The following is a 20,433-nucleotide window of genomic DNA, read 5'->3' on the forward strand; positions in this document are numbered from 1 at the left end:
GGCCCAAAGTTGCTGTGACTCCCACCCTGTGTCCTCTTGGGGCCTAACTGACCCCTCAGGGCAGCCACGTGGTCTGGGGGTAGGGGTCTGTACCCAGGGAACAGTGACTGCTTGTAATGATGTGATTTTGCTCGTTTTCAGATTTCTCAAGGGAGGGATAAAATGAGTAAGAGGAAGAAGCTTCGGACTTCAGGTATTTGGACATTCAGGTTGATCTCTTATTGCTGTTTCTGTTCTTTAGGAGGAATTTGGGCTTATTTATTGCAGAGGTGCTAACATGACCACACCAAGCTCCTTTTAAAAAATGATCTAATACCTGCTAGTAAGAAAAGTATAAATTCTGGAGGAGTGCGTACAGTAGAAAGCGAAAGCTTTGTGGAGCTTCCTCCAGCCTCTGGTGGGGTCCACAGCTGAGGGATGGCCCCAGGCTTCAGGGCAGGGGTGCAACCTCCATGCAGGCCCACTCTTAGCGACCACTCCTGAATAGAGCTTGACATGTTGCAAGGCCATCTGGTGGGTGGCTAAGTGCTTTACTCCCAAACCAAAAACCTGGGTTCCTCCCAGCTCTGCTGTTCACTCTATGATGGCAGATGACTTACTCTGAGCCTTCTGCAAATAGGGGATAATAAAAGCACCTCCCCCTTTTTTTAGAACAGTGATTCTCAACCTGGTTGGGGGAGGAATTTGCCCTCCAGAGGATATTTGACAATTCTAGAGATGTTTTTGGTTTTCCACTTGGTGTGTGGGGGAAGGGTGGTACTGGCATTTAGTGGGTCTAGGCCAGGATGCTGCTCAAAATCACAGAATGCACAGGACAGCCCCCACAGCACAGAATGATCCAGCCCTACATGTCAATGGTGCCTCAAATGTCAGTAGTGTCAAGGATGAGAACGATGCCCTAGAGCTCAGATGTGGATTAGTATTTGAAAAGCACCAAGAAGAGACCTTAAGTAGTACACAAATATATGCTGCTGTTATGATTGTCTTTCCAGACTTGTTTTTAAGATTTTATTTATTTTACCTTTTAAAGAGAGGGGAAGGGAGGGAGAAAGATGGGGAGAGAAACATCAATATGTGAGAGATACATAGATTGGTTGCCTCTCGCACACCCCCAGTTGGAGAACTTGAGCTGCGACCCAGGCATGTGCCCTGACTGAGAATTGAACCTGCAACCTTTTGGTTTGCAGGCCGGCACTCAATCCACTGAGCCACACCAGTCAGGGCTCCAGGCTTTTAAAAGACTTTTCGTTTTGAAATAATTTGGGGCTTCCACAAAAGTTATAAAAATAGTTAAGACTTCTCTGTACCTTCCCCAGGATTCCTTTAATGTCAACATCCAGCAAAACCACAGGACAAGGATCACAGGGTCCAACATTAAAAAAACGGGAGATGAACCTGAGTATACTACTTCTTCCAATCTTTTTATGTATGCAAAAATATAGTGTTTTTATTGGAAAATAGAATCATCACACATTGATATGCAACCTTCATTTTTCACTTCGTGGTGTATTGAGACCATCTTTAATTGTCCATAAATGTGTAGAATTTCCTCATTCATAGAGAAAAACACCCCTGGCTGGTGAGGGGTGCCCAGTTGGCTGGGCATCATTCGATTCCTTGTCAGGGCACAGGCCTTGGTTTCGGGTTCAGTCACCAGTCGGGGCACATGTGAAAGGCAACCAGTCGATGTTTTTCTCCCACTCTTTCTCCCTCCCTTCCCCACTATCAAAAATAAAAATAAAATTTTAAAAAGGAAAACACCCAGTATTACATAGCGTAGCTCCATTTCCCTGTCTATTGTCTAGGGTATCTCAAACTCCTTAAAAGTTTAGAAATTACTTGTTTACTTAGTGCCTAATGAACTTAGGGAGTAGCACTCATTTTTTCCTGCAAAATGTAGGACTGAAAAGAAACTATCAACAGGTTGAAAATATTTTGTGTAGAGATGAGCAACAGGCTGCTTGGAGATCCGAGAATTTCTCTGACCTTGGAGGGGGAAGCTGGGGACAGCCAGGCCCACACACAGCAAGTCATTTGGAGCCTCTCGGCCATGGACTCCCCAATTCATTGAACCCCTAGGCTGGCCCAGGACAGCTGTTTCTGTGTGTCTTGGATCAGGCAGGGGGAGAGAAAGACAATTCTGGCAGATGGTGAAAGAAGCCCTTTTCCGTCCAACATCTTTTTTGGCTTTTGGTGTTGAAAACAAAGCTTTGCCTTAGTTTTTCCTAAATTAGCCCTGTGGGGACAGATCACAGGAAGGAAATGGAAGGCTGTTCACTTCTGTTGATAGTTTTGCTTTTTATTTGGTATAAATGTCTGTTGGGTTAGCAAAGCAAGCTAGTGTTTGGGCATCTTAAGAAACCAAACAAATGAAGCTGCTGTATTTTGTGTTTTCTGGCAGACCACAGGTAGGAATATGTTTGTGTAAGAAACTCACTGGAGCCTTGCTCTGAGTGCAGTGCTGGGGTGGGCACCTGAGAGAGGGGTGGGAGGCAGGGCAAGGATGAGATCAAAAAGTATAGTAGACTTAGTTCCTCCCCTAGACAGCCTCAAGGTCAAGTCAAGGAAAATAGAAAAAATGCTTCTCATGGAGAGAGCTAATCAAATACACAGCAGTAGGTTATAGTTCTGAATGGGCACACATGAACCATAACTCACAGATTTGTTAAAAATTACAGGAAAGTTGCTGTGGTCTAGTGGAGTGCAAACAGCTGGGTGAATGCTGAGGACCCTAGCAGTTGGCACTGGGAAGGTGGGCAGGCGCTTATTCAATGGGTTTATTTCAAGGTGTGTAAGGAGCTGAACTGCAGGAAGATCAGGCCTGGGTCTGGTTTGTCCTTTTGTCTTCACTGCCTGCTCAGAAGCACGGTCCATAGTAGGGACTCAGTAAATGCTGAAGTATGTACACTTAAGTGTGAAGACTTTGGAGTTGGATGCCTGGATCCCATTCTGGATTCCTGGGCCCCCATGTGCCTCTGCTTTCTCATCTGTAAAAGAGGTATAACAACAGGACCCAACCTTGAAGTTTTATCATAACACACCCAAGTTCTTAGGACAGTGTCTGGCATGGAACTTACTAGAGTCAAACCTTATTCTTCATTGAATAAATGATTCAGTTGGGGCCAGATTTGAGGAGGCTTCGCAAGCCAGCCCCTATTGGCAATTTCTGTGTAAGGGTGTTTCCTTCATTGAAAGGGGTGTTAATAAGCACTTTGGGGCTCTAAATTGCTCTCAGTGATGAGGAAGGTATTGCAGAGATACAAAGGACTAAGTGGCAGCTGAGACATCCCTTCCTTAGCACTTATTGACACTGGGTCTGTGCAAGTTTTCCCAGGGTGGATATTCTTCAGGCATCACGGAAAACTAGAGTGGTAAGTGGTTTAGTTGTATCTCCCTTTCCTGGGAAGTGATATGCATTTTCTACATGTTTATTCGGTCATCTACCAAGTATTTATTGATCATTAATATTGTACTAGATGTGCTTCTAGGCACTTGAGGCCCAGCAGAGTGTGGTATAGACGAGGCCCCTCTTTGCATGGAGCAAGTTGTAGTGAGTGAGACAGAAATGACCTGGTACATCGATACTTGAGAAAAGCCTTGAAGTGAACAAAACAGCATGAGCCTGAAAGGGGATGTCTGTAAAAATATCATGGAATGGCCCCTCTGCAGGGATGTTTGCACTGAGACCCAAAGGAGCCAGTACACACTTCTCACCACTTGCCCAGAAAAAGTCAGCTGGGTCCTGTTGTCTTCTGTGGTTTGGAGCCAAGCCAGGCCACCTCAGGATTCAGTCTCAGTCATGACCTGTCCATGGGTAAAAAGCCTTTGAATCCCGTGGCCACATAAGCTCCTAGGTCCCTCCTGGATCAGGCTCCATCCCATCTCTCGCTCTCCAGGCAAGTGTCAGAGGAGGGATTTCCTATCTGTGGAACAAGCCTGCTCACTCTGCAGCTGTGGCCTGGCCAGGTTTGGCTGTCAGCCTCAGCAGGGTGTGCTCTGAGCATCCACCACCCCTTTGTCTTCCTTTGTCTCTAAACTAGGAGAAGGAATTCGTCCACCGAAACCCCCAAAGAACCCAAGACTCAGAGACTCTGACAGGGAACCCCACAGTTTCGAGTTGGAACCTTTGTGTCACCCTGAAGAGTCAGAAGGCAGGTCAGGACCTGTGCCCTCTGAAGAACAGAGTGGGGAGGAGCCGGGACAGGTGGCCTCCAGGTAGGTGGCTCAGAACATTTTAGCACCTCCGTTTTGACAGTGGGGACAGCACAGCAACCCAGTGAACAAGATGCAAAGGGGAGGGGATTAACATGACCCATTCAGTGTCATGCCTCCTGCTGGGGCCTTGAGTTGTGCTTCTCAATGCTTTCCTCCCCAGGACTCTCTTCTCTATTGATAAAGGTCAATATTACAACCATGGCTAAGAAAAACCTTGAATTTCAAGATCACTTAGTTTTAGAATGTAGCTCGTCCTTTCTGCTCATCCAACCCATATTTATCCCATATTCCTTCTTGAGGAAGAGGGTACTGAAGGAGTAGGTCTGCAAAATAGTAACCCATAAAAGAAAATAACAATAATTATATGGTAGGCAGCATGCTAATAAACATTTTACATGTATCAGCTCTTTTAATCCTCATGGCACTTTAAAATAGATTTTTGTCCCCATTTAATAGGTAAGGACTCTGAGGCTTCTAGATATCAAATGACTTGTCCAAGGCTACTGAGCTGGTGCAAGGCAGGCTATGGTTCTGGCCCTGTCTTGCTACTGTGCTCCTAACTACTATAGTTTCCCAGTTCCCTTTTTTTGTTTTTTAATATGCTTTATTGATTATGCTGTTACAGTTGTCCCAATTTTTTTCCTTCTGTTCCCCTCCACCCAGGGACCCCCCCCCTCCTTACAGTGGTCCCCCCCCAGTCCATGCCCATTGGTTATGCATATAGTTCTTCACAACATCTTCCTGTCTACTCCACTCCCTCCTACTATGCTTCTTAATTCCTGTACCATCTCCCTCCCTTTCCCCCCTTCCCTGCTGAACTTCCCCCCAAAATGTTCCCCATACCTATAATTCTTTTCCCACTCTCGTTGGCTACTTAGTTTGCCTTTGTTTCGGTTCCCTAGCTTCTGTTGTTGGTTGTTGTGATGCAGTTTTCATTTTAATGTTCATAGTTTTGATCCTCTTTCTCCTAAACAAGTCCCTTTAACATTTCATAGAACAGTGGTTTGGATCTGATGAACTTCTTCAGTTTTACTTGGTCCTGGAAGTGCTTTCTCTGCCCTTCTATTCTGAATGACAGCTTCGCTGGATGGAGTAATCATGGTTGTAGGTTTTTGTTTTTCATTACTTTGAATATTCCTTGCCAGTCCCTTCTTGCCTGCAGAGTTTCTTTTGAGAAATCAGCTGATAGTCTTATTGGGACCCCTTTGTACATAATTCTCTTCTTCTCTCTTGATGCTTTTAAGATTCTGTCTTTATCCTAAATTTTTGACATTTTTATTATAATATGTCTTGGTGTGGTTCTCTTTGGGTCCAGTTTTTTTTTTTAACTCTCTGTGCTTCCTGGACCTGTAAATCTATTTCCTTTCCCAAGTTAGGGAAGTTCTGCTTCATTATTCTTTCACATAATTTTTCAATTTCTAGTTCTTCTTCTTCACCTTCTGGTAGCCCTATGATTCGGTTGTTGGCCTGCTTATAGCTGTCCAATAGGTTTCTGAACCTCTCCTCATTTTCCTCACTTTTTGTTTCCTCTTTCTGCACTGGTTGACTGTTTGTTCCTTCCCTATGTTCCGATTTGTTGATTTGATCCCTGATTTTCTTCCCCTCACCACTAGTTTCATATGTGTTTTTGTTCATTTCAGCAGGACTAGCCTTCATTCCTTCCCCATCTTGTTTAAGATCTGCTGTTAGGTCTGTACGCATTTTTATAACCAAAGCTTTAAACTATGCCCCAGAAAGATTTCCTATCTGCTGACCCATTAGATTAGATATTTGCTGTTTGGTCAGCTGCATCACTGGGATCTCTATTGTGATCTGTGCCATCCTGACCATGTGTGTTTACCTTTGCTTCCTGGGCGGGGCTGTCACACCTCCTACGCTATAGGGGACAGAGCCCTGTGCACTCGTCACGACTGGGTGACCCTTCTCACCACACTGTGGCGCTCTGTGTGGGGATGGGGGTCCAAGATGGATTCCTGCCGTTCACTCTCCACTGAGAGATCAGGAGCCTCCTCCTCCGTCCCCACCCCTCTGGCCCTCACAGTCCAAGGCAATGGGGGTCTGCCTTCCCTGGCACTGGAATCACAAGCTGATGGGTCTGGTCTGCAGCTGGGGTCCTCTCCAGACGCTTCTCGCCTCCCCTTAAATATGGGTGTCTGTGCTTACTGCCATCCTGCCGCCATCGCCATTGCTGTCGCTGCCAGCACAGCTTGACCTCTCCGCCCCAGCTTTGCCCCTCCTACCTGTCCAGATGAGCACCACTTCTTTATGTCTTCATACGTTGGACTTCCATTTATTTTCTGGGATTTCTGGTTATTTCTGGTTTTGCAGTAGTTGTATTCCTTCTTAGTTGTGGAGGGAGACTGAGCCTGTCAGTCTAGGCCTCCATCTTGGCTGGAAGTCTCCTGTGTGTGTTTGCCTCCGCGTCCCAGGTAGAGCTGTCCCTCCTGTGACATTGTAAGAGGCGGAATCTTAGGGATTCGTCAGTACAGGGTGACCTGTTTCACCACTTTGTGGGGCTGTATGTGGGGGAGGGGTCTGAGAAGGAACAATGCCACTTGCCCAGCACTCGCCCCTTTTCCAGGCACTTCTCCCACTTCGTATGGGACTGGCACCCCTCTAGCTGCTGCCCTGGCTGTCGTTCCCAGAGTGGGTGGGTCTGTGTACGTTCTAGGACCGTGGGGGCCCTTTAAACAAGCGGACTCTGCTGAGAGACCGGCAGTTTCTGCCTCCACCCCAACCCCCACTGGTTTGCACAGTCAGAAGCAATGAGGCTTGATTTTCCCTGGTGCTGGGACCATGAATTGCACAGTCTTGTGAAGAGCTGGGAACGCTCCCCACGTATCCCTCCCGACTTTTTAAAACGTGTAACTGCTTTCCGCCGGCTGTCCACTGCTGCCGTCGCCACCACCCCCACACCGCATCCTCTCCACCCTGGCTCTGCCCCTCCTGCCTGTCTGGATGAATATTTCTCCTTTATATCTTCGTTTGCTGGACTTCTATGCAGTTTGATTTTTCTGGAACTTCTGGTTGTTTCTAGTTTTGAGGTAGTTGTATTCCTTCTTAGTAGTGGAGGGAGATGCAGCATGTCTGTCTACGCCTCTATCTTGTCTGGAAGTCCCCAGTTCTCTTTCTTTTTTATTTTTTTCCCAGGAAATAAGTAATTAAGCATGGTGGGGAAATAGAAAGATCTGAAGAGGTTAGTCTCTCCAGGGCATTAAACCACATGTAACTATAGCAAAGTAGAAAGGGTTAGCATGAATTAGGAGAAGGAAGTGTCCTGCTACCTGAAGTCTTCAGAGAAGGCGTCATGGATTGGAGTGCCAAATTTGTGAGTAAAATATCAAGGCATGTGATCTGATAAAAATTTTTCTGGTGTGTGTGTATGTGTCTGATCTCAGGTCAATGCAGTTTTAGGATTAAAGGCAGCCATGCTCTGCATGTGATATGAAGAGAGGGGCCACATGTCACACCTAAGCTGTTTTCCCAGGCATGACAGTGTCACTGTGTTCCTTACTCCTGGAGAGGCCAACAGGGCTGATGAGGTTACAACCACTACCCGCTTTGCCGTCTGTGTGCATAAGAATAGTCAGAAGTCAGAAGAAGGTTCCCACCATTAAAAAATATATATTTTATTAAGAAATACCACATGCATAGAGATATAACAAAAAACAAAGCAAACGAAGTTTTAACATATTTATGTTGAGAAATGAAATCTTGTCAGTACCCCAGAAGCCACCCAAACAACCCATCCCAATTAAAATTTTCTAACAGGCTTTTGCTATCAGTATCTATCTACCCTTATTCTGTCTTTGGAACCTCCCCTGGCCCAATTCAAGCCCATTAGCATAATATCTTCATGCTTTTTCCTGTCCCACTTCCAAAATTGAAATTATATGAAATTTTGGTTCCAGAGTTTGGCCTTTGTTTTTGTTTTTACATTATATATAGCCACATTTATTTCAATATAAGTATAGGTTCACCATTTTTTTAAAAAAGATTTTATTTTTAGGGCAGTTTTAGGTTTACAATAAAGTTGAGAGGAAGACACAGACATTTTCTCCATACCCCTTGCCCTCACACATTCATTACCTCTCCCATTATCACCGTTGCTCACCAGAACGGTACTTTTTATTTTTTTTAACCAAAGGGGAACCTACACTGGCAAATCATTACCCAAAGTCCGTAGTTCACCTTAGAGTACACTCTTGGTGTTGTACATCTTATTTGTTTGGACAAATATATAATGATATGTATTCACCACTGTAGTGTCATGCAGAGTGTTTGCACTGCCCCCAAAATCCCCTGTGCTCTGCCTGTTTATCTCTCCCCTGACCCTGGCAACCACTGATCTCTTTGCTGTCTCCATAGCTTGCCTTTTCCAGGATGTCATATACAGTAGTTGGAATCATGTAGTGCATGGCCTTTCAGATTGGCTTCTTTCACTTAGTAATATGCATTTAAGTTTCCTCTATGTCTTGATAGCGCATTTCTTTTTAGTGCTGAATAATATTCCATTGTCTGGTTTTACCACCATTTATTTATTCATTTACCCATGAAAGACCATCTTGGTGTTTGTTTGTTTGTTTGACAGTGTTTCCCATATCTACAAATTCCCTTTCTCAGAATTTGCAAACTTGGGGGCTAGAATGTCAGTGCAAATGAGAATTCTTGGTCTTACTTCAGGAGCCAGTTCCTGGGATTATATGGGTAAAATACAGCCACAGCAGGCAGCTTGGATGCTAGATGTGGGACTCAGCACCTTTCTTGGAGTCAAATGTTCCCCAGGACACTGCTCTCCTCCTCCACCCCACCCTCTCTCAGCAGATGCTCCAGGCCTGCCTTCCAGGAGACTCAGAGCACTACTTTGCCTTTGGACTTCATTCTCTGTCCCACTAGGTGCATTGAAAGCTTTGGATGACTTCAGAACCTTCTCTGTTTTGTCCTTCTCCATCCAGCTCCCTGGATAAGGAAGCAGGAGCTCTCTCCAGGCTCCTGGCACAACCAGAAAAGGAGCCAACTGCCTGTCCTCCTTCCCAGGTGAGGCTGTTTTGTAGTTTTTCGTATGTGCAAAAAGAAGCTGCCTCGCTTCCACTGGAGTTCCTGCCTCTCTTCATCCTCATGGCCTACAGGGACTGGTTTCCACTAGGGGGTGGAGGGCAAAGGCCATGTTGGAGACTACAGGAAAGAAACCAATTTGCTTGTTTGTTTGGTTTCTTTGTGAGACCTCATTCCTCCCTTTTATTTATTGCTGCTTTGTTGTTGTATCTGGTTCACAGAACTCAGTTGGGAGGTTTGTCCCCCAGTTCGCAAAACCCAGGAAAGCAGTGACAAAACTAGCAGCTGCAAGGGAAGAGGACCTCAGGAGTGGGACATTTAGCTCGGTAAGGGTCTAAAATCAACAGGTTGAACCCCATGGGTGTGCAGCTTCTTAGCCCACCTTTGGCAGCTGAGTTTAACCTTGGTTACCTCCTCACATCTCCATTTTCAGCACAGTGCTATGCAGGCAGCTCACAGGCCTGTGAGAGGCACTCAGGATAGCTGTGCCTAAACCAAAAGTGCTCAAGGCCAGAATCTGCTTGCTCACCTTCTGTCCCTGAATCCCTTTGCTTCTTAGAATCCCTTTGCTGCTATGCAAGTTGGGGCTGGGGTAGGGGGGTCTTACAGTGTGTTTTCTTGTCCTTGGCACTGTGAGCCCTAGGGTAGACAATGTCTGGTAACATATGCCCCTAAAAAAGTGAGTGGTGGGCATGCCCAGCAGCTGTGTTTATAATCACCCCCAACTGGGAACACCCTTGATATCTTTCAACAGGTGAGTGGTTAAACAAATGATAGGCTCACTACACCATGAACACAACTCAGCAATTAAAAAAAAAAAAAAAAAACTAGTGACAGAGGCAACCACCAGAGTAGGAAAAGCCAATCCCATAAGGTTATTTGCTGTAGGATTCCATTTATAGAACATTATTGAAATGACAAAATCATAGACATGTTGGGCAGACTAGTGGTTGCTGGGGGTTGGAGACAGGGTGGACAACACGGGACAGAGGTGAGTGTGGCTACGATTGGCAGTGCCAGGAATCTTTGTGTTGCGACTTTTCAGTATCAAAAATGTCGTGGTGGATACACAGCCTCCACCAGTGAGAGAGCCGTATAGAACTTAATACACAAATGGGAGAGCTGAATAAGGTTGGTGACTATCAATTTCAACACCCTGGTTGTGATAGTGTACTTTTACTATGTAAGGTGTTAGTATTGGGGCAAACTGGGTAAGGAGCACAAGGGATCTTTTCATTTTATTTCTCACAACTGCACAAGAATGTACAATGATCTTACCAAAAGTATAAATTAAAGCAAAGGATGGGTGATAGCTTTGCCGTCGGTGCAGAAAAGGCTGCATGTAACTCAGCAGGCTGGTTGCTGGTGACTAAACTGAAGCAGTATTGACACACTGCGACCTTCACTGGTCTGACATTTGCAGTGCAGAGCCCCCTAGAAAGGCTGGCCCTAAGGTGCAGGGAGGTAATTGTGGAGGAGGTGCCTCCCCCTCAGTGCTGATAACTGTATAAAAGAGCACCTGCTGTTTATAGGCACCCATGGATGCAAACCTTAGTCCCTAGGTATTGAGTTTCTTTGCAGTCCAATTTGAAGGGAGACCTGATAGCGTGGGTGTGAAAGGAAGGGAAGGGAGATGTTGGGTTGACTCCATTGTTTGGGGCCTAAATAAATAGCTTAAAGGATGGAGTTGCTGCTAGTTGAGACAGGGAGGCTCTGAGGGGATGCTTAGGAGCTGGTGTTGGTTGTGTCACATTGGACGTGACCATGCAATGCCCGGCAGAAATGTCAGATACATGCATCTAGAGCCAGGGGAGGTCTGGGCTGCAGTGACGCCACAGGTTTAGGCCTGAGCGCCTGGAAGGATCGGGCTGCCATCTGCCTAAGGGTGGTGCTCCCTCTGTGTGCTAGCTGGAACAATCCTCTCAGCCTGCGCTGGTCATCTCCCACCACATTTAGGGATTTTTTTAAAAAGTTTATTTTTTATTGTATTTTTTCTCATTACCATTTATCCCCCTTGTACTCTCTTCCACCTCAACTCATCCCCCTCCCTTAGGGACTCTTCATTTCCCTCACTCTTTTTAAACATTTTACCTTGAACTAATTAGAGACTTATGGGAAGTTATAAAAACAGAGTGAACCCAGGTGTCCATTGATGGGTGAATGGATAAACAAAATGTGGCATATCCACACAATGGAATATTATTCAACCTTACAAAGGAAGAATATACTGCTGTAGCATGGATGGACCTAGGGGACGGTATGCTAATGAAACAAGCCAGTCTCGAAGCAACAAAATACCATACAATTCCGCTTACATGAGGCCCCTAGATTAGTCAAACTCATAAAGACAGTAATATGGGGATAATGAGGGGCTGGAGGGAGAGGGGAGGGGGACTTAGTATTTAATGGGAATAGAGGTTCAGTGGTACAAAGTGAAGTTCTGGGGACAGGTGATGGTAATGGTTGCATAACAGTGTGAATGTACTTAATGCCCTGAACTGTGCACTTATAAATGGTTAAGGTGGTGAATCTTACATTGTGTGCATCATACCACAATTTAAAAAGAAAGCATCACAGACAGGTCCTGGTGTTTCCTCCACTAGTTTCCCCCACTGGTAACATCTTATATAAGTATAGTTCATTGACAGTCCAGGCAATTGACACTGGTGTGATCCACAGACCCCCTTGATATTTATATCCCTGATCTCCACATGCCTGGTGCTGGTGGGGAGAAGGAGCTGTTGGAAGGAAGGATTCCTGTGCTTCCAGTTCCCCCTACAACCCCTGGCACAGCTCTGCGCTTTACTAGTACAGTAGGCCCCTACTTACCCAAGGTTGCACTCTCCATGGTTTTAGTTACCTATGGTCAACCACTGTCTAAAAATATGAAACAGAAAATTCCAGAAATAAACAATTCATAAGTTTTAAGTTGCATGCCATTCTGAGTGGTGTGATGAAATCTCACGCAGTCCTGCCTGGGATGTGAACTGTCTTTTGTACAGTGGCTCCACCCTCCATCAGTCACGTAGTAGCTGATTCAGTTGTCAGATTGATTATTGTGGTATCACAGTGCTTGTATTCAAGTAACCCTTATTTTACTCAGCAATGGCCCCAAAGCCAGTCACGTAACTTTCATTACAATATATTGTTATAATTGTCCTATTTTATTAATTACTATTAATCTCTTACTGTGCTTAAAAATTAAACTTTATCATAAGTATGTGTTATAGGAAAAAAACAGCATATTTAAGGTTCAGTACTATCTGCAGTTTCAGGCATCCATTGGGGGTCTTGGAACGTACCCCTCATGGATAAGGGAGGACCACTGTACTGACCCCTTCTGGCATCTGCACAGCATCTGAGTCTTTGTACGAGGGCAATAACAACTAGAAAAATCTTCAAAGTGTTTGATTATTGAAGGCCTGAAGCTGAGTCTTTCTCTCTACACAGGAAGTACAGCCAGACCCCAATGCCCAACAGGCAGGAAGCCAGTCATGGGAAGAGCACCCCAGGCTCACTGTCTGGGAGGACAGGGAGCCAGGAGACCAGACCCAGGCAGATGGCACCTACTCCGAGCACAGGGTCCAAAACCCTGCAACACCTGTGTCCAGCAGGGGGAATTCTCAGTCTGAGGTCTCCAGTGACGTTTCTCCAGAATGGGGGATGGTGCCCTTGGCCTCAGAGAGGGCCAGTCAGAACTACCTATTGGAGCAAGGAACCAATTTTCCAGGTGGCAGAGGCAGAGAGACAGGTGGGATTCCAGGTGATCACAGCCAGAAAGGGCATCTACCAAGCAGCGGTGCTGAAAAGCAGGAGCCAGACCAAGGAGCGCCACTGAAGAAAGGTGCCCAAGGGAGAGCAGGGGCTGACCAGGAGAAAGGAGAGAGCGTCCTGGACATGCCCACTCATGGCTCAGAGCCTGGATCTGCAGCCCTGACCCCCCCTGACCCCATGCAGACTCTCAGCAGGGTTGGCAGGGAAGCAGAAGGGAGCTGTAGCAGCCCAAGACACCCTCCCCTTAGGGTTATTGTCATCACAGATGTGACCACAGACCCCACAAAGCCAGAACAGAGGGCTCTGGAGATGGCTGAGCCAGGAGGGAAGGCTAACACCAGGCCACCTGCCTCTCCTGGTGGGAAGGCCTCTGATGGAGGCCATAGTGGGGCCTTGCTCAGAGGCACACCTCCCATGGGGGAGACCACAGGAGGCAGAGGGGAGGCAGGGTGGGAAGCTGAATCCCCTCGTGATGTCCTAGGGTGCCCTGCAGCCTCCCTGGCTCTGGCTTATGGGATCCAAAAGCCCACAATACATGCTAGAGATTCCAGTTTTGTAGCCTCAGAAATGGGCCCAGTTGTTGATCAGACAGGCCCGGATCAAGAAGGGCTGGGAGACAGGTGTGCTCTGCCTTTGCTCTCACAGCCCTTGGATGAAAAGGCAGCCAAGTTAGGTAGACAGAGCTATGAACAAGGCCTTGGGGGGCTCGGTCTGTCCCTTGGAGTCTCTGCTCCATCATTGCACAGTAAAGCAGTGGGCGGTCCTTCCCCGGATGCCAGGGCCCACCAGGGCAGCCCAGATGCCCCCACAGGCCCAGCAGGCCAGCCCAAGCCCCGTCCTGACTCTGCAGACCAGGCCATGTTGCGGGGGTCCCCACCCATGGAACTTGACTTCCTGCCAGACAGCCAATTACAGGATGCCCTGGAAGCCACCAACTCTGAAGCCCCACCTGAGCAGGTAAGAGTGACCTTAAGTTATAGCCAGCTCATCCCATGCCATTGTCCACAGGCCCTTACCCAAACCGCCAGTGGTGGGTGAAGATGGGGCTTGTGGTGGTCTGTTTATATGGTGGACAAGTACAGGAATCTGAGTTGCAGCTTCAGTGGGTTGGAGTCTGTGATTTTCCAGAAAGGGAAGACCTGCCTTTCCATGAGGGACTTGTCCCAAATATATGCATGGAATTTTGTTTTTGTGCTGGAATTTGTAGAAACTTTGCTTCCTTCAGGGACCTGCCCGCCTGACAGGCAGCAGGAAAGCTGCCCAATGAGCCTCTGCCAGCCAAGGCATCCACCTGTCAGGGCAGGTGGCAGCCTTGCTTTGGCCTCGCTCCCAGGGGAAGCTCATGGCCCTGGCTGGTGACACACCTGAGCCTGGGCTAAGTGCTTTGCATGTTGCTCTGGGAGGTAGGTGGTTCTCAGTTCTCTTTCCACCCACTGGGTGAGGAAGAGAGGGTGAAGGAGGTTGGGCACCTGCCAGAGGTGACATAGCCAGGAGAGGAGGAAGCTGGGTCTGTGCCCAGGTCAGCCTGATTCTGCAGCTGTGCCTCCATCCCAGAATGTGGAGCCCAACTCCCTTGACAAACGTTGGCATGTTTTTTTCAGCCATCCCTGTTGAGATGTTTTTTCAAAAATGTATTTAATACATGCTTGTTGAGAGCCTGCTCATGCCAGGCATGAAAACATCAGGCGTGATCCCTGCCCCTGAGGGTTTTGGTAGCACTGTTCCCACATGCCTTTCCCAGAGTGAGCATTTTTGTACCCTCTCATTTTGGAACTTAAAGAGTCTTCATGTGACAGCTCCAAAATACAAGCAACAGGATTTCATCTGGTGCCTAGCTGAAGGCAGCTATTCTGAGTGTGGAGTGACATGGCTAGGTGAGCAAATGTGGGTCTCCACTGCACTGCCTTCCCAGGGGACAGCTGTGGGGGATACCTTTGGCCTTCCACAATGTTCACCTGTGAAGTGATTTCAGACCCAGCCCTCCCCTCCCCATGCGGGCCCTGTCTCCTCGTGCCACCTGTTGAATGATCACCAGATGAGCGAGATCATGGAAAGTAGGTCACCGTGCAGGGTTAGAACACGATTGCCTGGATAAGTAGGCTTTCAGGTGTTGGGACCAGCTGAAATTTTAGAATTGGAGCCTCATTTTTTGAACAATGCAAACTCCCCATTCTGAGCATAAGGCTGTCTAAGTTACTTCTAGTCTCTGGCCTCTTGGGCATTGGCTAAGGGAGAAGGCTGGGGAAGCAGTTGGGACATTTGGTGGCATCCAGCAGGCAAAAGAGTGAGCCCTTTTGGACAGGCTACCAGCTCCTTGCACTTGGAAAACACCAGGGAATCCACAGTGCAGGGCACCTGGGCAGACAGCCCAGTGGCCAGACCTGACAGGTCCTCCAGGGGAGTAGGCTCTGCCTTGACAAGGCTGCCAACGCCCAGATGAGTTTTGTTTTGATATTGGGCGTTCCTGAACAAGCCAGGGTGACCCAGGCACAAGCAGATTCCCATGGAAGATTCTGGGTGGCCCTTGGCAGGAACGCCAAGTGGGCGGGGACACTTGGGAACAGAGCACAGATGGATGGAGAACAGCAGCCCTGCCTCCCCCTGACCAGTCCTCAGCCCTACTGGTCACAGCCATGAGCACCATTTCAGAGGAAGCCACTCAGACTCACAGAAGTTACATAGCAGTGACAAACCAGTTTCAAACCCAGGTCCCCTCACAGGAAATCTGGCATTTTCTTCTCCAAACAGCTCTCTTGGGACATGATACCCCAGAACTGGAGGAGCCTCTGTATACTGTTTAAGGAGCATCATTTAAAAAGCTGGTTCCAAGGTCTCAGGGGCCTACAGCTGTGACCCTGACATGTTATGACTAGCAGTTACACAGTAGGAGAATATTCCTCATGGCCAAGAACAGTGCAGTCAATTTGATGACTATGGGACATTGAATTGTATTTTAAATCAGTTGCCTACACGAAGTAGCCAGATGCCGGGAGACACTGTATTGTCCACAGCAGAGATCCCAACTGGCACCGCTGGCATCTGGTGGGGACTGTCCTGTGCACTGTAGGATGTTGAGCAGCATCTCTGGCCTCCATCCACCAGATGCCAGTAGTATCTTTACCCCCAGTTGTGACAACAAAAAATGTCCCCAGGTGAGAAGCGCTGGGCAGTATTCCTTGTGGTTCAGGCACCTCTTTGCTAGTGTAGCTCAACCTGTCACCCTGTCCCCTACCCCCATCAGGGGAGAGGACATCCCTAGAACAGGCCCCTTTCCAACCCCAGGACTTTGGTCTCCTTAGAGGGGGCCCTTGGTAGGCCACCCCACCTCAGCCTCTTTTCCTCTTTCAGAGGGACATATGTCACCTCCGTGATTGAGCCTGACATTTTCCATAAAAATTGAGCCACTGTTGACATTTAGAGACTTGCACTTCTCGGGGTTATCTGGCTCTCTACCCTATTATGAATTTTCCCTTTGCATTATATTTGCAAAATCTTTCCCTGACAAAACAAGTGGCCAGCCTCTTTCCCCTTGACACCATCGCACACCTTAATATAGTCACCACCCGAAGGCGTCTTCTAGATACCATGGGATATGCAGGCTACAGCGGTGTACCTCAGCTGCCAGGAAGAGAGAATGTGTGGATGGAGCCACCCTGGGCAGAGATCAGCCTGGAGGAAGGTGCAGGCCCAGTGATTACCCTGTCTGTTCTCTTTCTGATGGGGGAGGGCAAGAGCAGTCAAGGCTGGTGACACCCAGGTCTAGCCATCACTTTTCCTCTGCAGGAGTTCCAGCCTCGGTGTTCCAGGCATGGCCAGGGAAAGGGAGACACTCCACGTATGACTTTTCTTTCTTTCCCTGTGCAGGGCTCACCCAGCTAGACTGTTCCATGTGTTCTCTCTTTTCAGTTTCCTACAGGGAGTGTGGAGGGCCCTTGCTGGCCTGGCACCAGCCTAGGTACTGATGGAGGCTCCCTCACCAAGGCCCAGCCAAGGTAGGCCAGATGGGAGGCCACCCAGAACCCTTGCTTGGTGCGAGTCCTTCCTTCGGAGGAGGAGTGTCCCTGCTTTTCTGGCACTGGAGCTCTCGTGCTCTCTCTCCCCAACCCTGGGTATTTCCATTTTGCTGATGATGGGCACAAGGGGGCCCCAGCTCTCCCACACTGGGCTTCTTCCTTCAATCCAGTAAGTGGTGGCTCCCCGCAGGTGGAGAACTGGCGACCAGCCGTCTGCACCCAAAGAAACGTCTCTCCCCAGGAGCCCTGGGCTGGTGCCCCTGGTTCCGCGGGTTGCTTGAATTCAGTGTGTGCTTTTTTCTGGAGAGAAGGTCCAGAACTTTCCCTGAGTTTCCTCAGAGTGAAATGGCTAAGAACCATTGGCCTGGTGCGCCTTGGGTGGTCCCAGGTTGGGCACAGAGTGGGACCTCCAGGGTCTCTGAGCTGTCCTGAGTCTTCACTTCCCACTTGGCTCTGTGCCCCAGAACAGGCCACTTTCTCTTCCTGCAGGCCACCAGGTGCACTGTCCCTCCACCCGAGGAGTGTGTGTGGGGGGAGGGCAGCATGGTGTCCTCTCTCCTTACCCCAGAGCCTCCCACAGTCCATCACCTCTCTCCTGTCTTTCTCCCAGCCCTGCCAGGGGCAAGCACTGGGCACCCATCCTTTCCTGATACCTCTGCAGAGGTGGTGCGCCTTATCAATTATTTATGGTAAAGTTTCTGTTTCTGTCTAGCAAGTGTGGAGGAGGGGCCAGGGGTGCAGCCCTTGGGGAGCTTTTCTGTTGCCCCTCCTCCTCCTCCTTGAGGTATGAGGTAAAGTGTTTTTACATTCTTCCCTTGCACTAGTACCTGTTGTGCCACTTGTACACACACACACACACACACACACTTCCTACACAAGGACGAGGCAGTTTAGCTAAAATAGCCCCCCTATTGTTTGAGCAAAGAGGAGGGATAATCATGTCTGAATCTGATGCCTCACTGGGCCAATGCAACCCCACATGGACATCTGGAAGACTCCCAGGGCAGGTCCTGGGGTCAATGGCTCATGGTGAGTAAGACACAGAAGAAGCTAAGGCCCAGGTCAGCCAGCCATCTTGGGTGACTGAGGCAGGTGGAGCAGAACCAGAGATTCTGTTGTGACAGCTGGGGAGGTTCTGTCAAGCCCAGGGTATGGTAGGCTTTATGGAGAGCTGTTGACCAGAGAGGCCCAGAGGACCACGCTCTGCCAGCACCCACAGGCCACACATGTTAGATACAGCGGGTGCTGTGGCACATCCACCCCTTCCAGTGCTCACACCGTACAGTGCCGGCTCTTCTAGGAGCTGCTCTGTGCCGGGGGCAGGCAGCGTGGGAACAGGATGCGAAATGAGGCCGTGATCTAGTGTGTGCTGGGCGGTGCGGGCAGGGCGAGAGAGACAAATCAGATGGCAGAGTGTTAGGGAGAGAAGGACAGTGGGGAAGGGGTTAAAAATTTAACTCAATCATCAGGAGACATTTGGGAAAGAACATTCCAGAGCCCAAAGAGGTGCTGGGGGCAGGCCAGGAATTATGTGTAGCTGGAACAGGGCAAAGGGGGACGAGGAGGGGAGGAGATGGGGTCTGGAGGTGCCAGCAGGTGGCTCAGTAAGCCAGGTTTCAATTTCCACAGCCCTCCACTCCATGCTGCACTGGAGACAAGCTGTAGGGGCAGGAGCTGGGGGTCCAAGGAGCTTGTAGCAACAGCTCCCCAGGGGCAGTGGTGGTGGGAAGAAGGGGCTGAATTCTGGGTGTTTTTTGGGCAGTCGATTCAGCTGCGTTGGCCATCAGAGTTCTGCCCATGTTGCTTAATACCTGGAAAAGCAGACAGCTGAAGGCCCACCAAAAGCCCCCCAGCATGGTTTTGGTGGAGCTGTCTGCTGAGGTCAGGCCTCTTGTCTTCCTTTCCCTCCAGTACCCACAAGGGAATCAAGCCCTGTGAAGCCACGAGGATGGAGGATGCAACAGATACTGTGCGTGGCCTCATTGTTGAGCTCTCCAACCTGAAGTAAGAGCTGGTTTTGGATCCACAGGGGATGGACAGGACAGGCAGCGGGAGAGCCAGGGAGGATGGGACTGGGGGGAACCAGAAGGGGAGCAAGGAGCCCCCCCCCCCCAGTGTCCCAGGCCACCCAGCAAGCAGCCTCTAGAAAGTATCACTCCTAGCCCTCACTTGTTATATCATAGACCCATCCTTTATTGAATTGTTAGGTCCTGGAGAGGGGCTGGGATAGTCAGTCTGCTCTGTAACAGGTTGATTGATTGTGCATGTGTGTGTGAATGTGCCTGTGAGAGTGTGTGACCTGTGAGTGTGCATGAGTGTGCGAGCATGTGCGAGCAGGAGTGCGCGGTGCATCCTGCTCTGGCTCACAGTCAATGCTAGCATTTTCTTGCAGCCGGCTGATCATGAGTGCCCACCGGGACCTGGAAGCGTTCAAGCGTCTCAACTACAGGAAGGCAAAGCCTGCAGGGAAGGCCCGCATGCCCTACACATTAAAGGGGGCTGGGACTCTCCCTCGAGGGGAGCAGTCCTGGAAGGATATGTAGATGGCTTCCAAATGGGGAAGCTGGGGGACCGTGTGTGCGGTGCCTACCCCTCCCATGGACTTGTGTATGGTTTGTTCAAACCCTGACTCTGTGAAGTGCCTGATGTTCCTGCCAAAAAGCTGGCCACAATCTCTCAGCACACCCTAGAAAGTCTGCAGTCTGCAGTGTTGCTCCTGGTGTTTTGTTATCCCCAAGATGCTCCAGTGGGTCCAAGTGGGCCCCAGAATCTACCTTTCAACCCACCTGGAAGTCATTGTCCCCTGGGAAATCCTAAAGACCCCACTGGAGTCAGCCTCCCTCTGGGGCCTGTGTGGGGATGGAACCTGTTCCTTTAGAGGCTGAGGCTGTGGAGGGAGGTAGAGGTGGGGTGGGCCCCAGTAGAAGGGCCCAGAGCCACCCAGATGTTTATCTGAGTTTGCAAATTTTGGCGCCTTGGATGAAGTTATGGCAGGTTCAGAATTTGTTTCTTTGTTGGTAGGATGTTTGTCTCTGGATTTCTATTTTATTTATTTTGGGAAGACCATTAATAAATGGCCCCAGGACCTGTTGTTTGGGGGTTGAAGCATTGGGGTTCCTTGATGTTCTGCGCACAAATCTCCCTAACTACCTCCTTCTTTCACTTCCCATCCTCCCTACGAAGGCAAATAGGTCTACTGCTGGGACACAGGTCAGGTGGTCCCCACAAGTTCCCAAGTGTGTGGCACTCACACCATTCATACACACCAGCATCTATGAGGTTGTGAGCCCACTGGAGAGTTCTTTTCAGCACTCAGTGGCCCTGTCTGTTCTCTGTGCAACAAACTGCTTTGAAGCCCCAGCCTGGAAGGAGGCCA

General features: G+C 48.8%; 1 protein-coding gene across 1 annotated transcript; it reads left to right on the forward strand.

Moving 5' to 3' along the window:
- The first annotated feature begins 145 nt into the window (after positions 1-145).
- Positions 146-20,147, forward strand: BRME1 (break repair meiotic recombinase recruitment factor 1). The gene is made up of 8 exons (XM_090288842.1): positions 146-193; positions 4,041-4,215; positions 9,171-9,252; positions 9,492-9,596; positions 12,721-14,001; positions 16,951-17,036; positions 18,969-19,061; positions 19,450-20,147. The coding sequence occupies exons 1-8, from the start codon at positions 163-165 to the stop codon at positions 19,598-19,600; spliced, it is 2,004 nt and encodes a 667-aa protein (XP_090144968.1). The 5' UTR covers positions 146-162; the 3' UTR covers positions 19,601-20,147.
- The last annotated feature ends 286 nt before the right edge of the window (positions 20,148-20,433 follow it).

This window comes from Furipterus horrens, unplaced genomic scaffold, assembly GCF_987537825.1.
Source record: "Furipterus horrens unplaced genomic scaffold, mFurHor1.1.pri manual_scaffold_10, whole genome shotgun sequence".
Lineage (NCBI taxonomy): Eukaryota > Metazoa > Chordata > Mammalia > Chiroptera > Furipteridae > Furipterus > Furipterus horrens.

Coding starts and splice junctions, on each gene's coding strand:
- BRME1 (XM_090288842.1), top strand. CDS start 163: ATGAGTAAGAGGAAGAAGCTTCGGACTTCAG. Junction 14,002..16,950: donor CTGAAGCCCCACCTGAGCAG/GTAAGAGTGACC, acceptor CTCTCTTTTCAG/TTTCCTACAGGGAGTGTGGA. Junction 19,062..19,449: donor GTTGAGCTCTCCAACCTGAA/GTAAGAGCTGGT, acceptor ATTTTCTTGCAG/CCGGCTGATCATGAGTGCCC.